Below are 19,529 nucleotides of genomic sequence, written 5' to 3'. Positions count from 1 at the left end.
GTAGGATGTTTGTTTCTTGAGATAGTGGAAAGGGTTATCGAGGAGAGAGACACACTTCAGCATTGCTTGGAGGAACTGGGAGATGACCTATGGGATGCCCTTAAGAAAGAGAGACAGTTATTGAGAACACAGGTCACACTCCTCAAAGATACATTAGCAGCGAGGGAGGAAGCAGCCAGAGAATCTGTGTTGCAGGAGGCCATGGGGGAGGGGAAAGAAGGAGTGGTGCCTTCAGCCCACGACATGGTAGAGGGGATGTCATGGCAGGGTGAGGGTGTGGGGCTGAGGGCCAAACTGTTGCTGAAGCCACCTCCCAAGGCACCAGCCCCTCCCACATTAAAAGCTTACATGGTTGTATTTAAGAAATTAAAAATGCAATAACCTTGGGCTCCTCATGGGGAGAAGCAACCCCTCCTCAGGTTGTGGAGCACTCCATGCTCTGTCCCTATACCCAGGATGAGCTGGTGGACATGAGCATCTGGTTTTGGCAGAAGCCTTTGGAACCTCTGTCTACACGGCTTTTGCATCTTTGGGATATGGGGGTGGGAAACATTGTTATGTCAGGTTCTGAAATGAGTAGACTGGCTCCCCTGATGACTAACCATTTCCTCCAGCAGTGGTTGGAAAGTGTCCGTCACACCTCAGGGATTCAGGTGCTTCTGGATTGGCTGACAGCAGCCATCAGGGCAGTTTAACCTAATTAGGGTGATTTATCATACTTACCCACTAGCTGGAAAATGTATGCAGAGCTCCAGCAGCTGTTAGAGGAGTTGGGCATGAAAAACATCATCTATAATATGGACCCCCAGGACCCTGATGAGGAGTTCTTCATTGTTTGAATGAGGATCCCGGAAAAGGACCCTTGAGCCCTGTGTACATGCTAACACACATTGCTGCCCCTCCTATACAACTGTATGTGCAAACTAAAGAGTAGTCATTAAAGCCAGGATATGGCCCGCAGATCAACATCCTGCTGCCAACCCCAAACCCTGGAGACTCTGTTGAGTGAATGTGGCCTTGGACATTTCAACACATGGACCAGCAATGGCTGGCCTTTCTGGCATCTTGGGGAAAAGGCCTGGAAGCTGGCCTCCTGGGTGTTCCTGGAATAACAGCAGAATGGCCCCCAAAGATAATTTTAGTATACCCCAAATGGCTAGGAGGTAAGAGCATCTTACAGGGAAGTTTAATTTTATCTTTATGGCCATTGCATGTACCTCCCATAGCCCTATAAATTGACCCATCTGTAACTCCCACAGGGAGGGAGGTGAAAGTCTGGTATACTAGACTGGGACAAGATCCCATTCCTGCCACTGTCCCATCACAGGACCACTCTCTTGCATGCATCCTACCTGATGGACAAGATTTGCTTATGCTGGTGTCATTAAAACACGTATCTTATCGCCCTTGAAGGTTATTTTCTTCTACAGTCTTTGTGGCCTGGACCCATCCCCTATCTCCAGCTGCTGAATGATTATTGCTCTGAACTCCCTACCTGTTCAGCTACTGGCACCTGTGGAATAGACAGACTATGGACTTAATCTGCATAGGACTTTGAACCTAGCTAAATCCTATGTTTTGAGAATTATCATGATTTTATTGCTGTTGTTATTGTTATTAGTCTGGTGACAGTGCTCCAGTTTTTTCACACAGGGGCTATTGCAGAAGATGGGGAGCAAGTAGATTGTGAGGCAAGATTTCTGGATGGGTGGGCTGTGGGTAAAATTGCAATATTTACAGAATCTCTCACCTGGCCTTAGTTCATCTCCATATCAATATGTGTTTCCAAGGGGTGGAGAGAAGGTGATTACAAGGGGGAGCAGGGGCATATCTGGACTGGAGAGGTTGGGTGGAGTCCTTTTTTGCCACAGGGGCACAAGAGATGTGGATGACCGCTTGTAAGCAATAAATGCATTTCTCCCACTTTATTTCTCCCTTTGACTGATTTCAACTTCAAAGATAATTTGCCCCATGCTGGGAACATAATTATTCCCCAGAATAACACAACATGATGGACTATATTTTCCTCGCTGCAGTATTTTCAGGACCTAGAAGAGTAGAATTTCAATATGTATTTCTTGAATAAGTAAATAAATAGATGAATGAATGGATGCATGCTGAAAATACCTTTCCTGGTAATTCAGAGAGCATACCTGTCTGGGGAATACAGTCCTGCACAAGAAAATTCTGCTAGTATTACATCTATTTGAAACTTGATATTACATTAGCTTTAAAGAAAGAACTTGGTGAATTTATACCATGAATGCTAAGATAACAAACACCATAGTCACACCACCACTACCATTTTTAATCATTTATTAAGTGCCCAGTTTGGGCCTGGGTTAGTGTTAAAGAATTAATATACATTGTTTCATTTGTTCTTCCTGCTATACCAGATAAGTATATCTGATTAAGTGTATTGTTATCTCATTTAACTAATTAAACTGGGTTTTATAACTTAAAGTTGCACAACACGTGAGTTGTGGTAGGATCAGGATTCAAACCAAGGTCCACTGTATTTTCAAAGCCCCAAGTCATAGCCACAGACATTCACTGTTTTTTCTTATCTATGCTGGTTATAATCTTATACAACTGAATCTGCCAAGGGAAAGCATTTGCATGTTTTCTTAACTGAATTTGGCAGGCACATTAATGTGGAAAGAAAAGGTGCAAAGTTTACTATCTTAACTATAATAGTAGAAATCTTAGTCCAGTAATAAGGTAGATACACTGTGCATAAGCCTAGAAGTATTTTAGACCAACTGACTACAGGACCAACCACACATCCTACTGGCAGCATGTAAAAACAGAGATTAAAAACAAAAACAAAAACTACAGCATATTTAGGAAGCCAGTAATAAGTTTGCCATAGGGGAGTGTCTGGGTCAGAAATTTTGAGAAGTGTCGGTTGATTATAAGTCTATGTTTATCTCTCTTTCTCTATATAACCCTCACCCCCAAGAGTTCATATATTTGGTGTAAAGAAAAGGGAGCTCTAGGCCTGCCAAGAAACCTGGATGGTAGTCTTGATTTTGTCTATTGTGAACTTTGAAAAACAATTAACAGAGCATATATATGGGAGTTCTTAATTGCTTGGGTTAATTCTTCTTGGGTCAGCCATTTGCTAGCTTTGTAATTTGGTGGTGTTATTTAAACTTTCTGGGTCTTAATTTTCCTAGATATAAATTGGGCTGTTATGAGGATGAATTAAATATTACAAATAAAACTCTCAGAATAGTGGAATATGGTAGGGGCTCTGTAAGTGTTAGATGTGTTATCCCCTCCAGCAGAGAGCCTCCAGGGCCTGCTGAGTTTACCAACCTTTTAATCCTGAGAAAGAGTTTACCCTTCCCTAATTCCTTTCCTTTCCCTTCCTCCCATTCCCCGCAGGGCTCCCCTGCCCCCTCTGCTGGCCAACCGCGGCAGGATCCGGTGCTATGGTTGCTATGGGTACCGAGGTAACGCGGTAACCACGGAGACCAAGGCGGAAGCTCCGAGCCGCCCGCTGCGGCCGGCGGCGGGGACGCAGGCGGCGGGGCTCTCCAGGTGGGTCGGCGGCGGCGGCGGGCGGCGGCGGCGGGCGGCGGGCGGCGGAGGCTGTGGCGTCGCTAGTGGGGCAGCGCGCCGGCTCTGGGCCGTGCGGGGAGCGGGTCGGGTCGGCGGGAAAGGAGACTGGGCTCCGTGCAGCTGGGACGGTGGCTCAGCAGGTATTTGAGCAGCTCCTTGACGGTTTCCCCACCCGTGCCAGCGCCTCCGGCCTCAAGACACGGCCTTGCCTCAGGGGGTGAAAGTATTAGTTTCTGTAAGCAAGACTTCCCAGCCCACGATACTAATGTTGACATGAACCGAGCTCGAACCCCAGACAGTGTAACTGGGGCCTTAAAGCCCATCTACAACCCGACTTTCTCAGATGCTACCCTCTTTTAGCCTTTGAAGTCATTTACGACTTATGAAAAATTTGGCGCCCTACTGTAATTAGCAATCACAATATGGGTAGGTCAGGGGGAGGGCAGTACAGCGGCAGTACAGCACAGAGGACAAATAATGACTCCTCAGCATCTTACTGAGCTGATGGACAGTGACTGCAATGGGGCTGAGGGTGGGACTTGATCATGTGGGTGAATGTTGAAACCACAATGTTCATGTAAACCTTCATAAGATTGTATATCAGTGATACCTTAGTTAGAAAAAAATTTGGCGCCTTGGCAAACCATTTTCACATCCCTTCTGTGGCCTCCTCTCTGCCTGTGTGGCCACGCACACACGCTTCATTGTAGAAGCCCACTTCTCCCGAGTGGTCAGGTGAGGGGATCCAAATTCCTGAGAAATCTGAAGCTGTAGAAGTTTTTTCTTCTTCCTCATATCAGCCTAAGAGGTGCTCAGATATACAGATTCAGTTATGTAATTTTTATTTTGTGACTACAGAGTTAGACTCATTAAAAAAAAAAGTTGTAACACCTAGATTAAAACTGTGCAGACTGTATGCTTATGAAAAATGAAGCAAACAAGCAAAAAGAAACACTCCACCTTCCTCTAACAACTTATAGCCTGGATAGAAGCCTGTCCTGATCTCCCATAATATTGCCAGTTGTATTACAAATTAATTATTTGAAAGTACCTTGGTTCTTTATTTACTTCACAACATTAATACTTGCTGAAATTATTTTATTTGCTTTTTTATATAAAATATAAAAGAGCTTAGGTTTTTGAAAGTTATGATTTATGACTTTAATACTTTCTTTGCTATTTGTAATCATATATAAATTTTTAGTTGATAAAGAGTTACTGATAATTGTATATTGGTTTACAAAATGGGTGACTCGGCTAGTATTGAGTGCCTTTCAAGATTTTTTTAGACTATAGCAGAGTTTATATTAAGTCTGACTCAGAGGTTCATTTTGTAAAATAGAGGAAATCAGAGAAGCTTGTGGGTAAAGCAGAGAGCATTGATGCTCCCCTATTCCCTTCTCAAGGTGGTTTCTGAGACTGCCCCCTTCCTTAAATCCAAGTTCTTTGGAGGCCCTTCAGGAAACCACTGCTTTACAAGCCACAGATCAGACCCCTTGTGTGATATCCTGCAAATAAGGTTGGGGTGCGGGGGTCCTTACCATTTTATACTTGAATAAACTGAAGCTCAGATTTCACTCTGACACAATAGGTCTTCTGAACTTAAACTCAGTATCTTTCAATGTAATCATTTGGAAAATGTTTTAAAAGGATATCTTTCTTGCCCTTTGGTATCTAAGGGCAAATTTTCTCAGCTGTTCTCAAGGGAACCTGCACAAAGAAGTTAAAAAATGGATGACTTGGCTAGTATTGAGTGCCCTGAAACAGTGTTTAATTATCAGATAAGCTGTTTGGGTGAAAAATTGAGTGCAGCTTGGAACTCAATACCTGATTAACTTTCGGGGCCTGTGCGAGGAAGAAAGGGCATATATTAATTTTGTAGGCCACTGAAGAACAAGCTATTATGTTAGGGATCATGTATAATCAGTCTTTTCCTTACATTTTTAAAACAAGATTTAAAAATATATGAATTTAGAATAAAGTTAATATCAGAGAAAGTACTAAAAGAACAATTCTTTTAAGAGTTTAAAACTATGTTAATTTAAATTCATTTTCATTTAACATTTCTTGCTTGGATGTTTGATTTTTAAATACTTTGACAAACATGTTAATCTCTACAAGAGATCATCAGATGCATTTAAAATATGTGCTAAAGTAATTAAAAATCCTTATTTATTGGCTTTTAAGTTTTCAGGCTAGAATGATCTGGGTCATTAGGAGAATCAACTAACCTTAGATTAGTTTTTGGTTACAGTAAGTGGCCCATCTTGAGAAGAGTGGTTTCTCAAACCTCCTGTTCTTTCAGTGGTGTGATAGCGCATTCTCTGCTGGGTGCATGGGTTCCATTCCCAGAATGAGAACTTGTGTAGGAAGATCATCAATACATCATAGACAATTCAGAGTCATATTGTATGTATATGTGTGAGGAGGAACAAGGTTAGGAGCAGAAAAATGATGCAGTCTAATAAATCAGGGAACTAGGAAATTTTCCACATAGCAACTAAACTTTTGGTGTTTAATTGTAAGAAAAAACCTGAGTGACCGAATGACAGATGGAACTGTGAGGTTTGCATAGTAGGGAGTTTATCTATTTCCCTGGTTCCATTAGGTGACAAAGCTTTGTGCTTTGCTGTTCTTCCTGTTGACATTGTTATATCCTGGTTGTTCCAAGAAAGGTGACGAATTCCCTGTTGGTTTTACAAAAGGAAATAGGCAGAACAGCATGAGTCACAAGTATGATCTTCCTTTTTTCTTTACACAAGAAAATTGGCTTCTGTGTGTGACTTGACAGAACATTTAATTGAGAAGAAGTCTTACTAATTGCATTCAGTGAAGTGAAATACCCCTACATAAGACCATTTATTGGTTAAATCACATTATTAGCAGAACTATAAATCTGAATCATCTCATTCTAATGAAATGTATACTTTTCTTTCTTTCATTTCGGTCTTTGTGTGTCAGTTCAGCTTTATGCATGTATATATGCACATGTAAAATTGTATGTCTCGATGTGTAAATGAAATTAGAGCAATGTGAATTATTTTACTTAATCAGACATTAACTCTGGGGATGATTAAAAATTTTTTTAATGATAATGGTAATGATAACATCATGGAACTTTTCACGAAAAACTTATTCACAGTGGATTTGGGTACAGCAGTTGAATTTCCTGATTTTTACCATCAGCTGGATTTTATGATCAAAAAGGGGTATAGACTCTATGTTTTATGAGCAGAATTACTTCTGGAGGTAGTTTTTCAAAGGTAGCTTTTGTAGCCTCTGTTTGATAAAAGTGAGACACAGGTTCTACCTACAAAGAAGGGGTAGAAGGTGCATCCTCCCTGTGGAAAAGCAAACCAAATCTTGCTTTTCCATTCTTTTGGTATTTTTAGTTTGCTTTGAGACCAATTTTAGCATTTTAGCTTTGAGAGACAGAGCTGGGTGGTAGAGAAATGAATCTAAGTTAGATGTCCCTCCTAAGTACCTCTGTCAGAATAGCCCACAGTATTGTCATTGTGAGGCCTTCCCTTTGTTAGTTCTTTAATGGAAGACTGCATGTCTCATTTACCATTGTGACTTCAATACCTGTAGTTGGCTTTACAAAGGAGCATCTACATACATGTTTGTTGGTTGAGGGCATAAATATACTTAGTTCTATGACATGACCCCTACATTGTTGACAATGTAAAATTATTTTGTATAATTCCATTCTGGAATTATTTTCAGAGAATAAATTCCTTTGAAACTCCCTGTAGTAAAAAATTCCCCAATGTAGTAAAAAATCTACCCTTTCAGGTTGGATTTGAATTTTGAAGGTAGAGTAATTTGGAAGAAGATTTGAGTGTGTGAAATAGTTGCTCGTGCTGGACAATATCATTTTAGTTTCACATGTGGAACAACAAAGTGGATTTGTGTGACTTTTGTGTTTATGATGGACTTGAAAATTTTCAAAAGACGCACTCCCAAAGTGTTCAGTGGTTGGGCCATTGAAATATGAGTCTCCCAGAGGAACAGCACTGAAGTACTATGCATTTGATTACACAGATCTTGATGTCACAAGAGCCTTCCATTTGGTTATTCCTATTCTGATGCCTTCTTTCTTTAAGTCTTTGAGCAAAGTTTCTCAACTTGTTTTCTGTTTTTCCCTCTAAAACTGCCAGTGACTCTCATTAGCTACAGAATAAATTCCAAATTCTTTAACTTGGCATCTAAAAGCACCTATTATTGGGCCTCAGTTTACATTTCCAAACTTATAGCTACTACTCCCCCTCCATATAGCCTGCCTGTTGACCCGATGGAACCAGTCATTGGTCCCTATTCAAGAGCTGTTCTTTCTCACAATGTAGAATATTCATCCAGTCAGCAACTTCATATATGAGCCCCCTTATCCTTAAAGTCCCACTTTAAATGCTAGCTGACTTCAATTATCTTTTTCTCACTTCTTATTACTTCGATACGTTTTATGGTCCTTATAATTTTTGCTTTGTTTTATGACTTTTATATATGGTCTTATAAGCCCTATTTGACTTTGTGCCATTTGAACCCAGAAAACGAATCTCCTTGGGCCTTGACTCTTTAAAGCCTCCTAGCACAGTTCCTTGCATATAGCAGAGCTTTAATAAATATTTATAGGGGTTATGAGCACATAAGGACATATATATAAACCTAAACTGACAGTATCAAATGGTTTGGGCATTTAAGACTATGGACTCTATGATATGGCCTCTTATATTTCTTTTAAGAGCATTTGAAATTTGGAAATTTTTATTCATATAAAAATCTAATAGTTGTGCATGTGATTTAGTAATTCAGCATTACAGAGTAAATTATTACAGAAGCATGAATAATTTGGATACTCAGGAAATAGGGTATTCTGAGTAATTTAATTTTCTGGTTAGGCAGAGAATCTTTTTTGCTTCATTTCTTGTTGAAAAATTTTTCCTAAATATGCTAATTTTCTGTCTTAGGCAAAGAGCATCATTAAAATTTTCTTTGATAAATGAGGATATTAGAATGCCTTTGGGTAAATATTACTATCTTAATTCTCATTTTACTTTACCAGATATGTTAAAAAAAGGTTTTTGAATTTGAATTGTATCTCTAGGGTTCTTTTTCACTATATTTAGCCTTGGATATTATTTTTGGATGAGAACAAATACCTGATATATATTTTTATAATCTTAACTATACAAAGAGATAGAATATGTGCTCCATTTATTTTACTGAATACATTCTTTACTTTCAGTTGAATATTTCCACATTCTTTACTATATAATTATTGATAAAATATTAGTTCCATCCAGTATTTATAACTGTTTTCATATATAAATATTTGTATAACTGATATTTAGCATCTGAAATAACTCTTTATTGTTTAATCTTTGATTTAGCCCTTCTCTCATTTCTGTTTTTAACAGTTTCCTGAATTTTATGCAGTTTTGAATTTACATTTTAACTCCTTTACTGTTAAAATCATTCTTTTGCTTTCTTTTTCAGAAGTTTTCACAAATCACAATAAGTTTGAGACAATATTAAGATGGCAATCATGAATACGAAAGATTTTGTAGTTCTTCCATGGGGAAAACCTGGAAATTCTGTAAAGTTAAAATATAAGTAAGTGCATGTATCTTTATTACTTAAATAGAAACAATTTGCTGAAGTTTCTCTATAATGTAATTTAAAGTATTCTTTTTATTTGAGGTTGTTAAGAGTTCAACTCGAATTTGTGAATTATCATCTCCATTTTCTTCATATTGCTGTATTTTTATAAGAAAGTGGGTTTGAAATATTATAAATACATAATAGTTTAAAAATGAGGATTAAAAATATTTATGCCCCAGAATCAAAGTGAAAAGTTCTAAATGAAGGTTGGACTCATTAACTATTGAAGCAGTATAACAGAAAGTTACAAATTCTTTTGTGACACTTAAAATAAAAAAAGAGTCATCCTGAAAAAATTGAAATAAAGTAAAATTTAGGGAAACTATTAGGGTAAAAGACTTTAAACAGGGAATAGAAAGTACTACCTCCCTAATGCTTTGCATAAAGGATATAATGTTGAATTCACCTTTCTCAAGAATAATAACATCTGTCCTAGATTGCCTGGTAGATATATTTAGCTGTAGCCAAGCAATTCTAGGATCCCAGGAGTTTCATGACAAGGCATGGGTACTGAGAGGTTCAATGTATGTTTCCCTTGGAGATCATCTAGAGTCACTGGAAAGTCCTAATGTCTTCCTCTCAAATATCAGTAAGGGAATGCCATTTGGGACAGTAGTGATGGACCTAGAGGGTATTATGCTAAATGAAATAAGTCAGAGAAAGATAAATATCATATGGTTTCACTTGTATGTGGAAATCTGAAAAACCAACTAACCAACCAAACAAAAGAGGAACAGACTCCTAAACACAGAGAATGGGCAGTTGGTTACCATGGAATGAGGGGGATAGACGAGCGAGGTAAAGGGGATAAAAAGGCACAACCTTCAAATTATAAAATAATTTAGTCACAGTGTAGTGTAGCATAGGGAATATAGCCTATAAGATTGTAGTATCTCTGTATGGTGGCAGATGGTAACTACACATTTTTTTATGGTGAGCATTTAGTAATACACATAACTGATGAACCACTAAATTGTTCATCTGAAACCTGTATAATATTGTATACAAACTGTATTTCAATAAAAAGTTTCAAAGGGCCAGCCAGCATGGGTTGGGGACAGATTGTTAATTTTTAATTTTAGTTTCTGAGTTCCCTGATCCAGATCAATAGACCTGTGGTTATTCAATGTCTTCAGAGCTTTCCTAATTCTCCCTTAACTTTTGAGACACTGTGTGTAAAAGCAATGTGTAAACTGTAAAATATAATACAAATATATGGCATTATCATGATTAGGTTTACCATTTTTGGTGGGAAGGGGAGCTATCCAATTGCTAATATTACCAATTTTTCTTTCTTTATGCAAAAAGAGAAGGGGACATGCATTTGATTTTGGTGATATGCTTTACATCTATGTGTGTATACTTATACATTCATCCAATGAACATGTGCTAGGAATACAAGCTCTATACACTGTGCTAAGGAATGGTTGATACAAAAGTAGAAAGCCATGATCTTTGACCTCAGGTAGCTTGTAGAGGATGTGAATAAGTAAAATTACACTTATAATACAGTGGGAAACATGGTGTGATGTTGAAAACATAAAACATGTTCTATAAGAACATGGCCCAAATTGCTGGAACAGTGGTGAGGAGGTGGCCAAGCTTGCCTGAAGATGCAGTTAGTTGAGTGAAACTTGTGCAGAGGCACAGAGACCACATCATTTGGGGATTTTCAGACATATTCAGTTGGCTAAGATTTATAGAACAAAGTGGAGAAAGGTCAGGGTTGTATAGATAATAAATTAACTTGCATGTCACAATAAGAAGTTTGGAATTTATCTTAGAAATAAGGGGGAATCACTTTCTCTGATCTATCCATGATCCAAACCTGTAAAAGCTAGGATGGGGACCACCCCTCTATGGCAATTGCAGTGGAGTTCCCTTTCTTGTCCTTTCCTTATTTCGGGCCTTTTTTCATTTGATACTGTCTTAACCATATCTTAATATTGTCTTACACTTTGGTGTTCTTCAACTCTTCTCTACCTCTTTCCCAGCCCCCAGGGCATGTCAGTGGGTTGTTTTTGGCCCTTGCATTTATTGATATGGTCTCTGCAGGATCAACCTTAGTTTCCTCAGTGGACCTGCCTGACCTTTTGTCTCTGTGTCCAGGGCTGTTTCCACAAGGAGTCTTATTTCAGACCCATAGAATTCCACCATTAGCTTGACCACTTGGTTGGTAGGCCTATAAAAACAACCAAGTCCTTGTTTTTAGTCTCACTCCTGTGTCACAGTGGAAACGTCAGAAGCATTAAAAGTTTTGTAAGCCAGCAAGTGACACAATCACATCTGTGCTTGTAAACTCTTCCTGGAAGGCATATGGAAAGTGTTCTAAGCTGTTGAAACTTTGGGCCAGGAGGCCAGCTTGGGGAGTGTCCCCAGCCCATCCCAAAGTGATCTGGTTCAGGAAATGGCATCATTGTCCTCCTGGTTGCTCAAGTGAGAAACCTGGGATTGTCTTAGTTTCCTTCCTTGTCACTTCCCTGGTCAGTCACTACTTCTGGTGCATTTCTAAGTCCAGTTATTCCATTTTTTTATGTTTTTGAAATGCTCCCATTTTTCACTCCACCATGTCTATTCAGTAACACCAGCATCATCTCTCTCTAATAGGATCACAGAAATAGACTCTTAACCTGCTGCCTTGCTTTCAGCCTTATACCCGGTAATTAACTTTCCAGAGTGATCTTTCTAAAATGTTAAGTCTGATCAATTCTCTTAAAACCTTTTAATGATTCTTATTGCTCGTATAGTATAAATCCCAGTTCCTCATCATGGCCTCCCCAGCACTACCCGAGCTGGCCACTCTCTCCCTCTGTAGTTCCGTTCCTTGCACTTTTCCCATCTTGCACATAATGCTTGGTCACATGGAACTTCCAGTTTCTTGACCCAAATATCACCCTTTTCTACTTGTGCCACACTTTCTTCCTGGAACGCTACTCTCACCACCTCCCTTTGACTGTTCTTCCATCCCTAGAGCTCATCCCAGATGTCACTCTCTCTGGGAACTTTTCCTGTAGTCCCAGGGGCTGGGTATGTGCTCTTCCTGGGTGCTCAGGTACCTCCCTGTACTTCTCCACGGGCAACATCATTGTAGTGTATTTTGCCACCTTCCTGCTTGTCTGTGGCCCTCTCCACGCTGGAATCCCATTGGCTCTCATAGTCTCTCACGTACTACCGTGCTTCCCTGTAATGGGGCCGAGTCACTCCTTGTGGAAGAGATACTGAAAGTAATGCTTCTCCCTCAATATCTTTGCCAGCTCTTCTTAACCTTTGGGACTGCCTTTGCCTCCCATCACTTTCTGTATATCTCCCCTAGATTGTGTCTGCTTGGGGACATATCTTTGGCCCACTTGTTCTTTGGTAACTGCTCACCACCTCTAAAATTTAGTTCCCCTTTCTGATCTCCATTATTCTTATTTTGGCTGTTTGCCATAGCAAGTATGGGTGCCCGTGCTACTTGATTATGGAAAACACTAATGTAATAATGAAGGAAGAGATTTAGACTCATGATGGATGAGAAAAGCTAGAGAACTAGGTTGGATTAGACCTATGAAAGAGAGAATCAGTGACTAATGCTAATAAGAGACAAGTATTATAAAATAGAGGAAATGGCTTGTGTCAATAGCTTGATGAGACTGATATTATTATCAAAGTCTCTGGCACAAGAATCTATAAGAGGGCTTCGCTCTGTCCTCAGAAAGTTCTTTTCTTACTGCTTTCCTTCAGAGGAAACAATAAGTTGTGCTTGGCTCATTGGCCCATTTAATCCTTTTTGATGATGCCTGTCTCAAAACACTTAATCAGTGCTTTATCCTTAATTGGCCCCAAGCAGGCTCTGCTCATTTTTTTTTTTTTTGGTATTATACATACATGACATAAAGGTAGAAATTTATTGAAGGTTTCCAAGATAAATGTGTTTTCTACTTATGTAGAAGAAAAATTATTTTAAGTACTATGCTTCAAACTCCTTTAGAAGAAAGACAGTATGAAAACAAGGAAATAATTTTTCTTTTGTGTTCTATCTGTGTCAGAGATATTTGTGCATCCATAAAGACATAGCTCGTATATAAAATTATATGAAATTATATAATTATGATTTGAAACCTCTAGCAATGTAACAGGAAAAACAAAAGTCTAAAATTTGATGAAATAACCTTGCTTAAGGAGACTATCAAAGGAAGGCAAATGCCAACTTTAGAAACCATATTTCAGAGAATACAAAGGAAGTCGTTAAAGTACTTCCTTGCTTTGTCTATTACTCATAGTTTTAATTAAAGGAAAACATGATATAAAATTATTTTGCCTTGTTTTTGCTGATTTACCTCAAATGAACATTCTGTATTTAAATCCTACTCAGAAATGCTCGAGAACTGAGGATGGAGAAAGTACAGTTAGAATTGGAGAATCAAGAGATGGAAAAGAAACTACAAGAATTCCAATTAAAAAGGAGCAACACAAAGGAAGAAAGAGAGTGGGTGACATTTTTAGAGAATTTAGAGGAATAAACAGAATTATGTAAAGAAATGTTTTATATATTAGTGTCATTCCAATAAAGATCTGACCTGAATGAATAATTTCTGGCTTTTCCCAATGAGCAAACAATATTAAATTTGCCCTACTTTTTCTGTTTCTGTCCTTTGCGTAAGGCACGTTGCTTTTTAAAATTACCATTATTATTATTATTTTTTCTGAACTGTTTCTGGCCTTACATTTTCTTATTTCTCTTCTAACATTACCCTTCGGAACCATTTATGATCTGGAATGTTTACTGCAGTAGGGCAGAATTTTTCCTTTGCTTTCATGAAATTTCCATCAATAGGAAATTGTCAATTTATGCTTAGGGTCATTTTTATTTAATTAAAGACCTTCGGGGGCAGGAGTTTACATGTACATATATAAGAATCATTCAAACCCTCAAGTATGTTTGAAATAATTTTAGCGAATATGCTTTAGCTGAAATTTTATTAATGAGAACTCTCTAATATTCTGCTTGTATATATGTACTAATTTTACTGAGAAATTTGCTTTATTATAAAAACAATAATGAATACAATAAAATCAAATAGAACTACTGTCTCTTCATAGTGCTAGGCTGACTCCCAGCCCATTTTGTAGTACCACTTTAAACAGTTAAAAAATTTTTCTCACATATGTCTTATCTTTCTTTATACAAGCTTAGGTATGTATTGTGTATGAATGTGTGTGTGTGTCTGATAAGTCTGTTTTTTTTACAAATCAGATCATCTATAAAAATAATATACATTGACTTACATCCTACTTTTCTACTTAAGATATGTTAGTGTTCTTGTCGCATCAGAACACATTGATCTCATTTTTTTAATGGCTACACAGTATTTCTTTGTGTGAACATAATACATTTATTTTTCAGATCTTTAGTAAGTTTTCAGTATTTTGTGATTTTATGTGCTGCCATGAATCTGCTTCTACATATATTTTTGTTTACATATGCAAGATTATCTAAGGGATAAATTCCTGTGTTATTTTAGGTAAGCATAAATGTACAGTTTATATTTAGGTAGACATTGGAGAAATCATCTTTCAAATAGGCCTTAAGACTGTATAACATTCTCCTGTAGAGTATGAGAGTGCATGTTTCATGTGCTTTATCTGGTACTAAATATTACCAGACTCTTTTTTTATTAAATTTGGTTTTGTCTTGTGCTCAAAGCGGTAATAATCAAATATTTATGAGGTACTTTCTGAACCACTAGAGAAAATTCAAATGTTTATTATAGTTTTAATAGTACTTATCTCTAGAGTCTAAACTCTTTGAAAAATATTTATGACACATATTTCTAATAAACAACGCATTGGTTTAAACAAGGTATCTTAATGTTGTACATCATCCCAGGTGACAAAGCTTACTGTGTATCTTGATGCTATGGTCTTACTGATCCAATGATCAGTTCTTTTTTTTATCCTTCACTGCTTTGGACTTAGTTTGGACTTCTCAGTGGATCGTGGATATATCTGGGAATCAGAGTTCCTGGAATCAGCCCACAAGAGTTAGTTTTCATTAGCTGAGAAACCTCTTCTAGATATTTTAAAAGATGTTCTAAAGTTTGATTTAGTTTTTAGAATAGTTGAATGCTTTTCTAAGGTCACATAGTTAATAAATGTCATAGCCAGAATGAGAACTTGCTACTTACTAAACTTGCTACTAGAAAGAAGTCTAGTATTCTAATCTTGGCTTCATTATTTATTATCTGTGTGACCTTGGGCAAGTTTTTGTCACACAGTTTTTAAATGGGAATTGAACCCTTCCCCTCTTGACTTCAAAAAATATTATGAGGCTCAAATAAAAGTACTTTAAACTGTGAACAGTTTGCCTTTTTAGCAATCTCTGTTACCTTTCAATATGGCTAATTTGAAGTCTTAATAAGGAATCATCACTTAGAAGATCTGTTGAATGTTTTAGCTATTGTTTTTACCTCCTTTTCCTCTTTACATTTGTGAACTCTTAGCTTTTAAAACTGCCTGACAATCTGTAAAATTACCAATAGATCAATATGTCTATCTTTAGTCATTGCAAATGTCTAAAAAAAGAAATTCTTCATTTGCATTTGGACATTTCACTTTTATTCATGTCTCCTCAGAAGTTCCAAATATGGTAAAACTATATTTTAGAATTATTGAGAAAATTGTGGCATTATTGATATTTCATTTTCATTTTGTGGTGATTTGTTACATGTTAACAACTGAATCTCCATTTCCTGAAAAAGGAAAATACATTTATATTCATTAAAAGGAGAACTGTATTTAGTAATTACATTTTGTCTTCTGTTTATATATATTGAAGGTCAAATGGATATCACTGGAAATCTGGACAAATGGGCAAATTGGGTAATCGATCACAGGTGATGTCACAAAATAAAGGAAATGTTATTAAGGTAAGAAAATACCATTTGGTTCTCAGGCAATTGGCTAAGCAGAAGACATAAATTCTATTTTCAGATCATGTGTTCCCTTCCATACTTAAGAACCTACTATTCTTGTTTTACAGTTTTGCATGTTATTGATTTTGTATGGGTTAATTTTGTATGGGTTAATATGCAGCTTTCATTATTCAGATATGTTTTTGTCTTTCATCTGAAAGTTGATTTTTAAAAGTTCACCTTGAGTTGAATTTCTCTAAACCAAATTTTGCCTTTTAGTTCAGTTCTGGTTTCAAGTATGTGAAATAGAATTACGTAGTTCTGTATTAAGTTGAAAGCTAAGTTACTTGACCTAACAAATGACAGACTCTTTTCTGCCTTTTTATTGTATCACATTTGTTTAATGTGTTTATGTTCTGCTTGAATAATAACTATTATTTATATGCTGTTGATTCCATGTGTGAAGATACCCAAGGAAAAAAAATGCTCTCAGGTTTCCAGTTACAGAATTGCTTTACCTTTACTATGTATTGTAAAATATAACATTACCTTACATTTAAGATTAAAACCAAATGAGTGTTTTTATCTAAAGAAAACCATTATGCTTCTGGATTCATTAGTATAAGATCCGTGACTTTGTAAGTTTTAACTTACATAGCTTTTTCTCTTTTTATATACCTATCATTAAACTTTCATTGGGTCAGTTGGCATCTACAAACATCTTACTTAGAGCTTCTAACATTTTTGGCTTTGAAAAAGCATTTTATTCTTTAATGTCATTCTCTTCCTGAGATATGTTTCTTTAGGTTTTGGATGAAAAGTTATCTAATTCACTTTCCGTTTTTCATTTTCTTTCTGAGATAGTGTTTCATGTTTCAGATGTTGTTGTAAAATACATTAAAAATGCTGACTCTGATTATACACTTATTTACTTAAGAACGTTTATTAAGTGCCTTCTTTGTCATGTAGTGAGTTACCCTAGTTCTTGAGGAGATCCTCATCCAGTGTGAGAGATGATGCATGTATGAAAATGATCATTCATAGTAAAAGTCAATATGTGATTTTTGCCATAACTATTTAGTGTATGAACCATATGTGCTTGGATGTAATAGTGTAGTTCTACAAATATTTAGTTCTACAAAATAAATCTGAGCCTACTCTATGTCTTTATTAAGAAGAAGTGATGAGTAAATCATAATTCCAGTCTTCACAAACCTCATAATTGATTAGGAGGATGAAAGTATGGAACTTGGGGAGATATAGATGGTGGGTATGAAATGTGAGATTGGGTAAAAGGGATAGTCTTGAATTCTACACTCAGGAGTCTTGACTTTTTTGTTGGGTGAATGGTAATCCCTGCCAGCTTTTGATCAGGACAGTAGCAAGTTTAAAGTGATGATTTATGCTGGTTTATCTTGTTCAAATATCCAATGCATTTGGAGTATAATGGAGTATAGAACAAATTTTATCCAAACTGTTTTGATCAGGCATCACAGCAATAAATAGTATATTTTGAGCATGGGCTTTCTACTCATGAACACTTAATTTTTTCATAAATAGAAATTATTTATGTATGTACTATATTTTCATTATAAAACAAAATATGGAAATTAGTCAAGAATAATATAAACATAAATAGAAATTATACTCGTTGGTCTTTTCCTGAGCTCCCTCAGGAATGTGTACACGCTACGTTGGAAGCTCCTGGCATATGGGCAGAGTGACTATTTAGTGGAGTACTAAAAATGTCTGTAAGTCAGATGGGAAGAGTCTGAATTGGAATGTAACCAAAGAAGTACAAAGGAATACATGCAGCCAAGAAACAGCAAGAAGGGAAAGGAGAAAGTCAAGTATTTAACGATATTCCAGGCTGGACTGACTAAGGGATAAAGTAAAGAAGTTGGAAAAAAACGTTCTGGGGCATAGATTTAGTCCTTTCTTCCTCCCACCCTCCCTCCCTCGTCTTTTTTCTCCTCTCCTCTTCCTTTCCTTTTCTCTTCTCTTCTCCTTTTTCCTTTCTTTCCCTTCCCTTTTTTTCCCAGCTTTGTTGAGGTATAATTGACAAATTAAGTTGAAAGATACCTAGTGTACAACACAATGATTTGGTATACATATATACTGTGAAAGGATTTCCCCCATCCAGGTAATTCACACATCCATCCCCTCACTTTATATACCTTCTTATGAGGGGGGTGGTGAGAACATTTACATTCTACCCTTTTAGCAAATTTCAAAGATTTAGAGTGTTGTTAGAATTCTCATGTGTTAGTTGAATCCAAGAGAATAAATGTGCTCTCTAAGAGTTTATAAAAAGGAGAAGAAAGGTATAAAGAATAAAGCTCAGGAAGGGCGGGTATGAAGGATGAAGTTCAAGGAATATGGAGGCAAAGAGAACTTTAATATTTACTTTTATACCAGTCAACAGTTTAGCTGCTTTTCCTATTTTATCTCATTAAGTGCTTATATCACTCTTAAGAGCTACTTGTTATTTTTCCAGTTCCACAGATGAAGTAATTTAACATCAAAGAAGTTAAATAACTTGCTCAAGGTCAAGTGTCAGGGTCAAGATTTGGAAGGCAGGCTTTCAGGCTGATTCTAAGAGCTCTCCAGTAAAGGGAGCCTGAGAAGAAAAAGAATGGTAGGAATAGAATCAAAATAATGTAATTTCATAGAAGACGAAAGAAAAGAATGGTGTTTTTAGAAAATAGGGGGAAGGGAACACTGACTGATACATTGTGTGAGGAAAAATGTTGTGAATACAGTTTTAGACCAGTGTTTCTCAACGGGGGGGCAGTTTGCCCCCCAGGAGGCATTTAGCAATGTCTGGAGATATTTTTAGTTATCACCACTTAGTTGTTTTTTTTTTTTATGCCAATGATATGTAGTGGCTGCAGGCCAGGTGTGCTGCAACATATCTGACAGTGCCCTGGAGAGGCCCCACAGTGAAGAATTATTTGACCTAAAATGTCAATGGTACTAAGGTCAAGAAACCTGCATTAGACTATAAAGATTAAAATCCTAACTCACTTCACAAGCTCGGTTATTTTAGACAAGTCACTTAACCTTTCTGAGTTTCTGTTACCATATTTGTAAACATGCATAGTAATATTTGCTAACTGCTTAAGAGTTTTGAGCAATGTGTGAGATAATGTGTGAAACCAATTGTAACATTAACTGAAAATCACATTGTAATGTCTATTTACAGAGAATGAGAATTTTTTAAAATACTGAATTTGATTTGATAATTGGGTCATTAGATGTAAAAATAAATTTCAAGTGGTTGAAAAAGAAAGACAGATGGTAATGAGTAAAGACTAATATTACAATGAACATGAGGACAGAGGGTGATCTCTCAAGGGTTTAACAGGATCAAGGAAAGACTTTATTATATTGTTTTTTAGAATGAGG

The 19,529-nt window shown here is 36.9% G+C and overlaps 1 protein-coding gene across 3 annotated transcripts in view; it reads left to right on the top strand.

Annotated features, from left to right (window-relative positions):
- The first annotated feature begins 3,439 nt into the window (after window positions 1-3,439).
- Window positions 3,440-19,529, top strand: part of ZBBX (zinc finger B-box domain containing) — a 118,043-nt gene continuing 101,953 nt past the window's right edge. For 2 of the 3 annotated variants that reach the window (XM_036898378.2, XM_057499799.1), the window contains exons 1-5: window positions 3,484-3,546; window positions 8,535-8,590; window positions 9,064-9,180; window positions 13,583-13,696; window positions 16,046-16,136. In XM_036898378.2, coding sequence (XP_036754273.2) covers window positions 9,104-9,180; window positions 13,583-13,696; window positions 16,046-16,136 — 282 coding nt within the window. In that variant the 5' untranslated portion in view covers window positions 3,484-3,546; window positions 8,535-8,590; window positions 9,064-9,103. Of the gene's footprint in view, window positions 3,547-8,534; window positions 8,591-9,063; window positions 9,181-13,582; window positions 13,697-16,045; window positions 16,137-19,529 lie in introns of all 3 variants that reach the window. The other variant, XM_036898377.2, reaches the window with a different exon arrangement.

This window comes from Manis pentadactyla, chromosome 1 (genome assembly GCF_030020395.1).
Source record: "Manis pentadactyla isolate mManPen7 chromosome 1, mManPen7.hap1, whole genome shotgun sequence".
Classification (NCBI taxonomy): Eukaryota; Metazoa; Chordata; class Mammalia; order Pholidota; family Manidae; genus Manis; species Manis pentadactyla.
This window is presented reverse-complemented; position numbering and strand designations above follow the sequence as displayed.